This window comes from Elephas maximus, chromosome 6, assembly GCF_024166365.1.
Source record: "Elephas maximus indicus isolate mEleMax1 chromosome 6, mEleMax1 primary haplotype, whole genome shotgun sequence".
Lineage (NCBI taxonomy): Eukaryota > Metazoa > Chordata > Mammalia > Proboscidea > Elephantidae > Elephas > Elephas maximus.
In genome coordinates, this window is record NC_064824.1 from 59,807,481 (window position 1) to 59,821,511 (window position 14,031).

Genomic DNA, 14,031 nt, shown 5'->3' on the forward strand with positions numbered 1-14,031 from the left:
GTGAGTAAGAAATGGAATTTTATAGAGTACGGGGAGAGTGAGGGGTGGCAACTGGGTTTCTCAGTGTGACTTTATATTAGCCTTTAAGCTAGCAAGGAGTGCTACAGTTCAGACAGAATCTTTTACTTTCTTTCACTCATCACTGTATACTCAGTACCCAGCATACTCACTACCTAGTACCTGGAAGGCTGTATGTGCTCCGTGTATATGTGTACAGTCTTCCATATGATGAAATCAAGCAGTGAGAATGATGAATCCTATATGTAAATTTCTGTTTAAACCATGTTAAATATGATATATTGCTTGTTAATTAAATTATGTGAAGAATCTGTGGAAAAGCTGATAAATGAGGTCAGTCAGTCAATCAGTTAATTTTAATGAGCACCTGCTGTGCCCAAGGCAACTAAACCTCAACGGAACCTTCAATGCTGAGTGGAAATCCTTCTGGGTTTCCATAGCATCTGGCTCAAATGCTATCTGCTATTTTCAAACCTCCAACTATACACTATTTCCTCACACTTAGCACAGGACCTTGCCCCACTTTATAGAGAAAATAAAAAAATTTTACTCTCTTCTCTAATATCTACAAACATTCCTGAAATTTCATCAATAGTTTCTTCATTCTTTCCCATCACAGTGTAAGAGATCAGTCCCCTCGACTGTGCTGTGGACTCCATCCTCTCCCAACTTCTCAGGGACTTCCCTCCTCTATGCCTTCAACTCCTTTTAGCCTCCTAATTTCTCTCATCAGTGCTTAACCGTGCTCAAGTATTTGTCATCTTCCAAAAACAAAATTAAACCTCCCTCAATCCCTACCAGCCATCATCCTATCTGTCCTCTGTTGTCACAGCCAGACTTACTGAAGATCTCGTCTCTTAGTTTACCTTCTATGCAGGCCTAGGACTCCCTAGGTGCCCACTCAGAGGCACCTCAGAAGAAAGGCCTGGTGATCTACATCTGGAAAATCAGCTGTTGAAAACCCTATGGAGCGCAGTTCTGTTTTGACAAACACGAAGTCACCATGAGTCAGAATCATCTCGACAGCAACTGTATTTTGTTTTGTTCTTCTGTTTTATGCAGGCCTAAACTTACTTCAATCTGGCTTCCATCTCTACTGCTCCACTGAAACTGCTCTGGCCAACATGAGGTTAATTTTCTCGCTAAGTCCAGTGATTTCCAGCAGGTCTTGCTCTCTCTGCAGCATTTGACACAGCTGAGCACTCGCTTTCTTCTTCTTGAGATTCTCTCCTCCCCTGCTTTTCATGACCCCATACTCTCAGTTATCCTCCTCTTTTCTTCTCTCCCAGTCTCCTCCAAAGGCTCATTTTCTCTTTCCATTTCTTGTGTTGATGTTCTATATGGTTTTATAATAGGCTCACTGTCTACTACCCCTGGCTACCCTCATTTTTTCCATTCTGTTGATCTCATCCATGTCCATGGCTTTAGTAGCTATGTGTTCCAGAAGCTGAAGAATTCCTGATCATTATCTTCAGTCCAAACCAATCCTCTGACATCCAGATTCAAAGCTATGGAACCACAGGACAGCTCCACTTGGATGTCCCATTAGTACCTCAAATTCAACTTTCAAAGCAAAATTCATCCTGTCGCCCAATACCTGCTCCCCACAGTGAGCCCCTCCAGTGAAAAGCATGGATATCAATCCTCTTGAACAAGCCAGACATCCAAGCACCATCTCTCCCTCCTTCATACACATGAATCTCAGGTTCGATGTAGTTATCACTAGGCAACATTTCCTGACCCCAAATCCCAGATGATGTGCCCTTCCTCTGTGCTTTCAGGCTCTCTGTATGTCCCCTTAGTATTTGCTACACTGTATTGTAACAGCCCATTTACATGTTTGCATCCCCCCACTCAGCTATAATCTCCTTGAGGACAGGGACAATGTCTAACCCAGCGTCCATTCAATTTATGATCTAGTGTCTAGTACAGCACCTGGCCTAATGTGGTGGGTGCTCGAAAAGTATTTGTTGAATGAAGATTACTGGGACCAAATGCAATAGAATGGGCAAAAAACTAAAAATAAATAGGAGACATAGTATCTTCTCTAAAACAACATCTCTAAAACTTGTCTGGGGGCATTTATTAAAACTACAAATTTTCTGGTCCAATCCAAGATCTACTGAATTGGGATCTCTAGGGAGAGCCTGAGAATCGATATTTATAATAACCATATCAGTCAAATTTCATTATGCAAGTTTGAGGAGCTCTGCTCTAAAGGAATTTTCATCCTATTTGGTGGGTTAGAAAATATATTAATCTACATGATATATAGTGAAATGAACATTGTACCCATTTTATAAGTATTGGGTGAAATAATAAAGCTGTGTAAGCTGTGTGGTATCTGCCATGAATATGGCAAAGATATTAAGAAAGGAGAAATACATGCTTTGGGAAGAGGGAAGCTGACCTTTATTTTGCAACCATGATGAAATGATGATTATACATCTATGGTGATTTTCATTAAAATACAAACCTACATATTTGAAAATAGTATTGTTTTCAATTTTTTTTAACTGAAGCTTAAGAGGAGCCAAATGAGAAATACAATCTGTTATTTTTGGAAAGCATTTCACTATTAGACACAAGGTAAAACAACTTCAAAATGAGCTGAAATTCACTGTCCCATTCTTACAATGCCAATCCTGTCCAGAGTTCTTGAATTGACTCTGTTTTTCCTCAATGGCTTATTTTCACTTATACTTGAGCCTATTGAGCTGGCAGCCAAACTAATCCCAAAGCAGTCCCCTGACTTGTCACCAAAGCTGTCCAAGGACAACCGTGGATATGATTGCTGAAGGAATCTGCTTATTCCTCATTGTCCCTGGTCTCCAACAACTCCAGTCCTATAATGTTGTTTAATAATAAATCAAAAGGTAACGGAGAACCAGCAGGAAAAGTACCTGAGCAGCTACCCATTTGGATAACCCTGTTGAGAGCAAAAACAGTCATCTCTGAGCTGTGAACTATTTTGAACCAGTATCACAAATACCGGATGGAGGAGGACTGTCTTGATAAAGCAGTTGAAAATGGAAAAAGCTTCCAAATTTCAGGGCTTTCATACGTGGCAACAGTGTGATGCAGCTGTTAAACCAAAAATGCTAGTGTGACAGTCACCCTCTGCTCTGAACTGGAGAAGTTATATCTGGAATTTTTCTCCAGTTTGGGATGTTACAAAAAATGGAATTCTTATTTGGGAGGGAGATTGTACTGAATGTTCTAAGTTCCCTTCCAATTCTAAGCTTCTGTGCTTCTTATAAGCTGATTTCAGGAGATAAGATTAATCCCTTTGATATAAATCATCTGCATTATGTCAAGTTCTTATCCCAAATAGTTATTAAATTTCACATGACCAGGATTGACCCAAAGAACATCCAAATCAGTGTAATAATAATCAGTGCAATGGCAGGATTCCACGGCAGTTCACTTTGTGAGTGCAGGGAAAGTGTCTTGCTTCCTCTAGGGCAGTATCACAGGGCACTCAGGATTTCTTTCCGCAAGACAACAGCACGCAAAGAGAGAGACCCACCTTGATCAGTGCGGCCATCATGAAGGGTGGAAATGGGGAGGCCTGGACCTATGCACAGGATTAAAACAAAAACGTGTTTTATTTTTAAATTAACAGTTTTCAACAAGAACTGCTGATTTGTGATTAGTATCAAGCTCAAGTACATCTTTTAATTCTGTAGCTGTGTGTGTGTGTGTTTTTTTTTTTTTTTAACCGGAAGAGAAGTAAACATCACCCTTTACTTACATTTAAACAACACGTAAGATCAGAGCCCCAGTGGAGCCACTAGGGAGGTGTGGGGGATGTGAAGCACACTCCCTGACACTGTCAGAGGGGGGTGACAGCAAAATGACCCCAAGATCCACAGAGGAGGGGCTGCCAAGGCAGTGGCATCACTAGGGTTGTTGTCACCTGTCACCCAGTACGGTAACTCATCACTTCCCTACTCTGGTCACCCTCCAGGGTGCCAGTGCAGGGCTGCAGGTGCCAGCCACTGGAAGGCCTCTAGCTTGGCCAATGGGATTGCAGAGGAGCTGGGGGAGCTGTGGGAGGCTGGGCTGGGAGGGGCAGAGCTGTGAGGTGGGTACCCGGCCTACTTGGATGCTCAGGCTGGCCAGGCTGCTTCACCCACCCACGGGGTGGTTGGGGTTCACTGGCGGCACCTGCCCACAGGGGATGGGGGAGGACACCGTGAGTTACCGCACTGGGAGACACCAACCCCAGTGAGGCCATTGCATAGCCCAATCAAAGAACAGATGCAAGAGGTACTTTGCACTTTTCCAGTAGTGATCCTGAATAGTTAAGATCTAATTACACAAATGGACCCATGATGCAGCAGTGGTAAACAGCCTTCTGGGAAGATGTCCTACTGTATTGGGGCAGTTTTAATTGTGTCTTTATTATCAAACAATCTTCACCAGTACCCAGGATGTATTTTTAAATTGGCCTCTTGGTTTGATGTTCAGTATGTTTTGGTGGGTAAAACTGAACATCTTTTATTTCCTGTAACTAATACGTGCAGCCATCACACCTCTGTCAGTTTGTTGTACTGTAGTGGCTTGTGTGTTGCTATGATGCTGGAAGTTATGCCACCAGTATTTAAAATGCCAGTAGGGTCACCCATGGTGGACAGGTTTCAGCAGGGATTCCAGACCTAAGACAGGTTAGGAAGAAAGGCCTGGTGATCTGCTTCTGAAAAATCAGTCAGTGAAAACCTTATGAATGACAACAGAGCATTGTTTAAAATCGTGTTGGAAGATGCAAACATACAACCATCATGAAGATAGTGCAGGACCGGACAACTTTTTGTTCTCTTATACTCAAGGTCACCATGAGTTGAAGTCAACTCGATGGCAACTAACAACAAAAACACATGCAGAAATAAGTTTATATGGAAAACTTTTTCTGTTCACGTATGCTGTGGGAGGTCATGTTCCCCAAGGAACACACCCGGATGGCGGCTTGTGCACCAGGAGTTTCTTGAGCAGTGCTGTTGGGGTGAGCAACTGTGGGGCTAGGGGAGGAAAGAGGAGGAGGGGGAGAAGGTGGGCTGCAGTGGAATCACAAGAGAGGCCCCAGTCAACCGCATGGGGAGCTCTGGAGCTGGGCTGGCCGTACAGAGTTGTCTCAAATTGGAGCAACAGGGCAGGATTTCATACCCTAGCCTGGAGCAGTAGTTGGATGTCACCTAGAACAAGGGCAATCTCCAGAGAGGGGGCTCAGCTGTGAGCAGTGGGTCATCAGCACTCTCAGGAGCTGGGGGAATGAGCGATTCAGTCCTAAAGGTGGGGGACCTGGGTGGCACATCAGCGTCTACGACGTATTCCAATATAGAATTCAGGTTCTTTGTGCTAAAACTGACCCTTTTTTTAAGATCTACAAATAATTAAATGCTAACTATCACTTACTTGAACCTGGAAATACACTTTTAAAAGATAAATACCTGGAAATACACTTTTAAAAGATAAATTTGTTCAGGTATCATTTAGACATGGCAGTTGGAAGTAGACGTTCACTTGACACTTCAGTGCTTTGATGCTTCTTTCTAGGTAGAGGGAGTTATGTGAGAGTAGTACACCTGGCCTCACACAAACAGGAGGAATGATTTTTTTGTGAGTTCTGGAAAAAGACATGGGTATGAGTAGCTCCTTCTTTGGCCTCTCTCCTGGCATTTTTCTGCCTACAGAGAACATGCTATTGGTCTGTTCCTCAGTGCTTTAAGTTCGACAGTGCCAGACCACATAAGGGACCTCTGTGGTTATCTACTTGTACCCATGTTTGCGTGAGTAATTCTAATTCTGGGGTGTAATATTAGGGAGTCGAGGACCTTAGCCGCATGTTCCAACTAGCCTTTACCAGTAATAAAGCTAACATTTTGATTTCCATCTGCCTGACTCCTCAGTCTAGCTTAATCAGTTCCAAATTTGGGGTGGGAAAAGGGGGTATTATTTAGTAGGCTTTCTCAAAAACCAACAGTTCTTTATTGTGGAGTCTCAGAATTTTATGGAATTTAATTGAGACTATTTTAATTTTCAGTTGCCATCGAGTCAATTCTGACTCATAGTGACCCTATATAGAAACCCTGGTGGCGTAGTGGTTAAGTGCCACAGCTGCTAACCAAAAGGTCAACAGTTCAAATCCACCAGATACTCCTTGGAAACTCTATGGGGCAGTTCTACTCTGTCCTACGCAGACGCTATGAGTCAGAATTGACTCATGGCAATGGGTATTTTAATTTTGATCAATTTTTCTTCAAAGTTATTAAAATGGACCAGCACACATTATTTTTATTTTTTGTTCAGAATGTAAGAAAATGAGACATGAATCTAAATTTCTAGACTTTTAGTCAATCAACATCCACCCCGCAGAATTTTCATGGGTGTGCAGTTCCGGTAGTGACAACTGGCCTATCTTTATTCCCCAAACTACGAGACAAACTAATGACTGACCCCTCTTCACACAAATGGCCTGAGAGTGTGGTCCTGGTGGATAGGCATACATTGTCTGGATTTCCTCCTTTGTATCGCTTTTGTTCCATCAGTATTATCAATATGATTTTACCTGTTTTAATCCTGTAATGGGGGATTTACTCACCATCCCCCTGGGGAGAGTTTGAAGTTACATAACGAAGCTTTACTCTTAGTCCTAAAGGGAAAGATTTCAAGGTTTTTCCTATGATGGCGCAGTGACTCATTTTACTGGAGCTTCAAAAACACCAGATGATGTGGGGCTTCCCACACAGTATATTTTTTGCTAAATGGGAAATTACCATACTGCTGGAGAAGAGTGAGTGGTGGAAAAGTCAGGCGATTCAAGTTCTAGAAAGGACTCTGCCACCAACTTTTGATAAGAGTTTAGTCGTTGAGTCCTTATCTCTTCAGTGAGCGCTTACGCTCAAACAGGTATACAGGAGGCCAAAGTGACATAAAATATGGTGTAGAGCATTGAGAAAGTTAAAACATTATACAAATCCAGAATGCATGTAAATGTAAATGTGTAGGGTCACTGAAGTCTGTATCATCAAATACATCAGCATAAAATGAGGTTTTTTTTTTTTTAACATGTACAATTCAGTGACATTAATTACGTGCATCATGCTGTCCTGCCATTACTACTACCCGTTTCCAAATTTTCTATCTAAAGTGAGTTTTTGGTAGACTTTGTGAAAGGAAGCAATGCTTTGATATTGCCTAGCATCTACACTCATTTGGAAAACATTGACTGTCTATTACATATTAGCCATTTTTCTTGGTCTTATGAATATAAAGTTTAAAGAAATCAGCCCTTGTCTTCCAGGAGAGAAAGATGAACAGATGACTCAGTGTGGGTAGTTCAGTGATACTATATACCTGGCATATAAGCTTTCAATACATGCTGAATTAATACATAGCTCGGGTTGAACAATATTGCACATAATTTAATGTATACCTTTAAATGTCTTAACCACAATCAGCACATATGATCATGAACAATAATCTCTTAATATTTCAAAGATGCCTCTGACCAAACATTTTGTGAAAGTGTTGTATCGAACTGACATCTTGGGCCATCATGAAAGGTGCATTTAGGTCAAAATGCTTATTAATTTCCATGCAGTCAAATGAGCTGTGGCTGAGGTTCTGGGCCAGGTGACTGGGTGAGAGAAGTAGCATTCATTCAGATTGGCCTTCGTTCTGGGGAGTAAAAGGAATCTTGGGGACCTCTGCCACTGAGCAGGGATCTCAAACCAGGCTGAGATCCTATTTGTTCCCTAGTCCCACCCCTCTGGGAGCTGAGACCAGAAACAGGAGAGCAGCATGCATTTTGTAGCTCTCCTCCCTCCCTGTAGGGGCCCCTCCTTCATCCCCACTGGAAACTCAGGAATTAACTGGGGAGGAAAGCAGAGATACATTGATTACCTAACCTAACCTGTTTTATTGCTTGCCAAATGTTCAAGATATAAATACGATGTTCTTTGTAAAATAAAAGTATTTGTATAGAAAATATTCACTGAAATGAACACATGGCCTAGTCAAGCAGAAAATGTTTTGTATATTTTACCTATGATTTTAAGAAAATTTGAATGAATTGCTTATGTTCTCTACTTTTAGAAAAGACCTACTGGATGATAAAGGTTCATTTCCATCTCCATTGAAACCACAGTTCAAAGAATCATTGGTTTCCAAGGGACCTCAGGTTTCAAAGCCATCGTTCTTTTCCCTGTTTGTAGGAGTTTGACATTTCTCCAGAGAATTGGGGCTGAAGTCCAGCAACCATTTTATCAGAGACAGCTTCTTTTTATAATTGTTTGAATCCTGCTGCATCTGAACATGTTAGTGTCTGCATGCAATATCATGCAGACATGCAACTGTGGAACGTGGTGGTAGGGGGCAGAGGATTAGTCAACACCTGTGCTGATGTCCTAGCTTTGCTGCTTCCCAGCAGTGTGAACCTTTGGCAAGTTCCTGACTCTTATTTCCTCAAGTGAATAATGGGGATAATAATACCTTCCTACCTTCCTTTCAAGTCCCTGGGTGGTGCAAATAGTTAATGCACTCAGCTGCTAAATGCAAGGTTGGTGGTTTGAGTCCACCCAGAGGCACCTCTGAAGAAAGGCCTGGAGATCTACTTCTGAAAAATCACCCATTGAAATACCTGTGGAGCACAGTTCTACTCTGACACACATGACATGAGTCAACTTGATAGCAACTGGTTTTTAATCTTCCTTTCATTTTTTTTTTCTGTAATACGTAGATGAGATAATGTGGATAACCAGTATCCATTGCCATTGAGTTGACTCCGACTCAAGGTGATCTCATGTGTGTCACAGTAGAACTGGGTTCCATAGGGTTTTCAGTGGCTAATTTTTCAGAATTAGCTCTCCAGGCCTTTCTTCTGAGGCATCTCTGGGTGGACTCAAACCTCCAACCTTGCAGCTAGCAGCAGAGCACGTTAACTATTTGTACCACCCAGGAACTCCAGATGCAGATAAAGACCCTTGCAAATATTAAGTGCTCAATAACCAGTGGCTAAGAGTCAGATGGAGGTGATAAGGACAATGACAGTGGCAGTGGGAATGGCAGTGCTTGTGTTAGGTCCGTTACCTACCATAGCAGACGAGTGCATAGTACTTGGCATAGTCACTGAAACTTGCTGTGTAATACTGGCACCTTTCTTTCCTTAGATGGCACGTAATGCACTTCTTGCTTGGAGGATAGCTTCCAATACTAATTCTAGGGGGAAATGAAAATAAAACTGAGCTGAAATTTTTTGTGTGTTTATGTGTTTTAGGTGAAGTTTACAGCGCAAATTAGTTTCTTATCCAAATATTTATACACTAATTGTTTTGTGACATTGGTTGCAATTCCCACAATATGTGAGCACTCCCCCCTTGCCCTCTCCACCCTGAGTTCTCTGTGTCCATTCATCCAGTTTTCCTGTTCTTCCTGCCTGCCTTCTCGTCTTTGCTTTTGGGCAGGTGTTGCTCATTTGGTCTTGTGTACTTGATTGAACTAAGAAGCGTGTTCCTCACATGTGTTTTTGTTTATTTTATAGGCCTCTCTAATGTTTTTTTTTCTCTAATGTTTGGCTGAAAGTAGACTTAAGGAGTAGCTTCAGTTCTGAGTCAGCAGGGTATCTGGGGGGCCACAGTCCCAGGGGTTCCTCTAGTCTCTATCAGACCAGTAAGTCTGTTTTTTTTTTTTTTTTTTTAATTTAAATTTTGTTGTATATTTTTCTCCCACTCTGTCCGGGACCCTCTATTGTGATCCCTGTCAGAGCAATCAGTGGTGGTAGCCGGGCATCATCTAGTTCTTCTGGGCTCAGACTGGTGCAGGCTGTGGTTCATGAAGTCCATTAGTCCTTTGGACTAGTATTTTCCTTTTGTCTTTGGTTTTCTTCATTCTCCTTTGCTCCAAATAGATGTATCTTAGGTGGCCGTTTGCAAGCTTTTAAGACCCCAGATGCTACTCACCAAAGTAGGATGCAGATAGTTTTCTTTATGAACTATGTTATGCCGATTGGCCTAGATGTCCCCTGAGACCATGGTCCTCAGCCCTCAGCCCCACTAATTCGGTCCCTCAGGGTGTTTGGACTAAGCTGAAATTTTGAGACTGTACTTATCAAAATGTGTTACTCCATGTAGTGGCTGCAACAATGGGTTCAAACACAGCAACAGTTGTGAGAATGGTACAGGACCAGGCAGCGTTTTGTTCTGTTGTACATAGGGTCACTAGGACTCAGAACTGACTCAGCAGCACCTAACAACACAACAACGCTACTCCATGTAAAATAACTAATTTACATATTGACATCAAACTCACTCAATATTTCTGTCGCCAATGTTATTTAAAATAAGGGTAATCACAGTATTTTGATGCAGCCTGATTTTTTATCTGTCTCTGCCTGAATAGGCACAAACCTCAAGGGAGAAGCGTCTGTAGTTTTCCTGGAGTGGGAGAAATAGCTAACACCTCAAATGGAAGTGAGTCACTTCCCATAACCATTAATCTCCTACACTTTATGGGGTTTTAGGGAATTCACAGCTCTCTGTCTTCTCATCTCTCTTTTCTCTACCATGGTAAAATATACAAAGGAAAACCTGGCAGATCATCAAGAAAGAGGCCCCTTTTCTTATTATATGTCTGGAAAGGGAAATTAGTAATAAGTAGAGTAATTGTGAAATAAGAAACCACGGTTCTGTACATCCTTTGCCCTCTATTCCTCCTGGTGGGAAGTTTGGGTTCACAGAAACTCGGTCTGGGGATGCTTCCTCTGCACATTCCTACATAAACCAATCTGCCCTACCTCACTGGTCCAACACTTTCCCCAGTAGCGTTTTTGAACTGGATTCTTAGTTTTAATATATATATTCCTGGGCCTCACCCCAAACCTGGAGAATGAGAATCCCATTTGAAGGAGACTAAGAAGTGTTTAAGAAGTGTTAGGAGTCCCTGGGTGGTGCAAACAGTTAATATGCTTGACTGCTAACTGAAAGATCGGAGGTTTGAGCCTACCCAAAGTCACCTTGGAAGAAAGGCCTGGAGACCTAAAAAAACAAACTCATTGCTGTCTAGTCAATTCTGACTCAAAGGGATCCTAAGGTACAGAGTACATATATCCCATAGGGTTTCCAAGGAGCCGGTGGATTTGAGCTGCTGACCTTTTGGTTAGCAGCTATAATTCTTAACCACTGTGCTACCAGGGCTCCAGAGACCTACCACAGTAGATACTTAATAAACACATGCTAAATGAATGTATGTCCTCAACTACCTCTAAGTTTGTTATTTAGTACCATGTTTATATCAGCATTAGAACTTCTTGGTTTTTCCTTTTGAAAACAAACATTTTGACCTAACCAACATTTTTTGGTTGTATATTTTTATACTGATGTGGTATACAACATCCTCTGAATGTTTTCTCTTAACTCATAAATGATCTTTTATTATATTTCAGGCCTTAAAAAATATTCTACATCCCCTGAGAACTCTGATATTTTTTATTCAAATATCAACATGTAAAAATAAGAGAATGAATCGACATGAATTACCTGTAGATATTTCTTCTTCCAGGATAGCCTTCAAATTCATTGCTGGAATAAAACCTGAAAATATATTGAGAAATTATTAAATAAGCATTGGTGATTAAATAACAGAATTGATAATATCAACATTTTTTTTTCTTTTGAAAACAAACATTTTGAACTGGCCAACAGTTTTTGGGTGTATAGTTTTATACTGATGTGGTATACAACACCCTTTGAATGTTTTATTTTAACTCGTAAGTGATTTTGTATTATATTTCAGAGAAACCCAATGTAGTGATATTATTTCCACTCTTCTATCAATTCATCTGAGTATCACAAAGTAACTGGTTTTTGTTTTTCTCCCCTCCCAGAGATAGCATAGTAGGGTGTGAAAGATTGAGAATAATGAAGATTTGGTTACCAATTTTTAATTCTCTGGACTCTTGGGCAAAGTCCACGTACTACTTCCTCACTGTCATAAAACCTTGTTATCCCCAAGTAAAATGAAAAGGTAACAGAATACAACTCATTCCGAGTATTAAATTCATCTTCTGAACTATTATCCTCCTACTACTATTTCACATGACTCCGATCATCACTTTCACTTGCGTTTCCCACATCAACTCAAACTTCTGTGACTAAAACTACTCAGTCTCTTTCCCAAACAGCTTCCTGCAGTTTTCTTGCAATCCGTCAAAGGTTCCCAATTCTCTTCACCTTTACAATTTGCAATAAAGTCCACTTTCTCTCTTTTCTTCCCTTTTCCCTCAGGCCCAGTAACTCACCAGTCTTGTTGAGCCCCCATTCTTTATCTGGCTTTCTCTCATCCATTCAGTGACTGTGTTTTTAGCTTCTGCTCTCTGTCAGGCACTGTGCTAAGTGCTAAGGATGTGAAAAATAAGGCATAGTCTTGTCCTCAAAGAGTCTACATTTCATTGCCGTTATTCTAGTGCAGGCCTTTGTCACCTCAAGCCTAGATTATGACCATTGCTGAGTCTACCTGCCTGCAGTCTTCTTCTACCTTCTAAACATAACATGCCTGAAATTACTGTCCTGTATTTTCATCTTTCCATTCCTCCTACTCAAGTGATTTCAATGGCTGCTCAACATAATCTCCAAATTGCTTTGTTCACCATTCAAGGAATTCCATAGATGGACACTAGGTTTCTGACAGGCTTTCCTCCAATTAGCCTGAACTAATCATCTCAGATTTCATTCTGGAATTCCAGTCAATGGCAGGCAGATCATGAATACTATAATTATATCCCTGAATTTCGACTTTATTAGAGATGAGGTGAAGTGTCATGGATTAAATTATGTCCCCCCAAATGTGTGTATCAACTTGGTTAGGCCATGATTCCTAGTATTCTGTGCTTATCTTCCATTTTGTGATTGTAATTTTATGTTAAAGAGGGTTAGGTGGGATTGTAACACCACCCTTATCCAGGTCACATCCCTGATCCAATGTAAAGGGGGTTTCCCTGGGGTGTGGCCTGCATCACCTTTTATGGCTGAAGAGATAAAAAGGAAAGGGAAGTGAGCAGAGAGTGGGGGACCTCCTACCACCAAGAAAGCAGTGCCTGGAGCAGAGCACATCCTTTGGACCCAGGGTCCCTGCACAGAGAAGCTCCTAGTCTGGGGGAAGATTGATGAAAAGGTGGACAGAGAGAGAAAGACTTCACCTAGAGCTGACACCCTGAGTTTGGACTTTTAGCCTACTTTACCTTGAGAAAATAAACTTCTCTTTGTTAAAGCTATCCACTTGTGGTATTTCTGTTATAGCAGCACTAGATGACTAAGACAGGAAGGAACTGTACATTCTTAATTAGAGAAGTTTAATCATAAGTGATCATTTTAAGATGATTTATTTGTGTACAATGGACTAAAATAAAAGAGGCCAGAACAGGAAGAAAGAAGCCTGATATTGAGGTTAACAGTAACAGTCTTAGATTTAATGTGTTCTGCATTTGAATCCTAGTTCTACCACTAACTGTGTGGCCTTGGCTAAGTTAATTAAAATTTCTGAGTATCAGTTTTGTCATCTGTAAAACTGGGATAATCATTTCTACTTCACAGTATCTGGTGCACAGTAATTGCTCAATATATGATAGCTGTAGAAAATAATTTTATACTTATGTAATAGTGAATAACTATAAAAGAGCTGAAAAATAAAGTTTGCCTTTAGAACTAGTTATTATTTTAAAGAGTTTATCCTTTGTATATAAGAAGAAAAATGGCCACCTACTAAATATTCTTCCCAAAAGGAAATCTTGTTGACTAGTCATTAAGGAATGTACCATCTTAATGAAATCACACTGAACTATAGAGTAAGTAACAAATAAAAATATTCTTAAACAAGAGGTGGTGCAATATCATTTACACATCCACCAGTGCCAATTAAAACCTGAATGGTGTAGCGTGCAATACTTACAGTGAATCCTGTGTTACTCTGAATATATATATGGCCTCCCACTTGCCACTTGTAATTTGAATAGCATTTTCC

General features: G+C 40.9%; 1 protein-coding gene across 2 annotated transcripts in view; it reads right to left on the minus strand.

The window, feature by feature from the left end:
• The window catches only part of FAP (fibroblast activation protein alpha), a 91,832-nt gene that overhangs the window by 22,767 nt on the left and 55,034 nt on the right, over window positions 1-14,031 (minus strand). For both annotated transcript variants that reach the window (XM_049887309.1, XM_049887310.1), the window contains exons 14-17: window positions 13,960-14,030; window positions 11,553-11,606; window positions 9,113-9,237; window positions 3,548-3,595 (exon numbers count right to left, since the gene is read on the minus strand). In XM_049887309.1, coding sequence (XP_049743266.1) covers window positions 3,548-3,595; window positions 9,113-9,237; window positions 11,553-11,606; window positions 13,960-14,030 — 298 coding nt within the window. The remainder of the gene's footprint in view (window positions 1-3,547; window positions 3,596-9,112; window positions 9,238-11,552; window positions 11,607-13,959; window position 14,031) is intronic.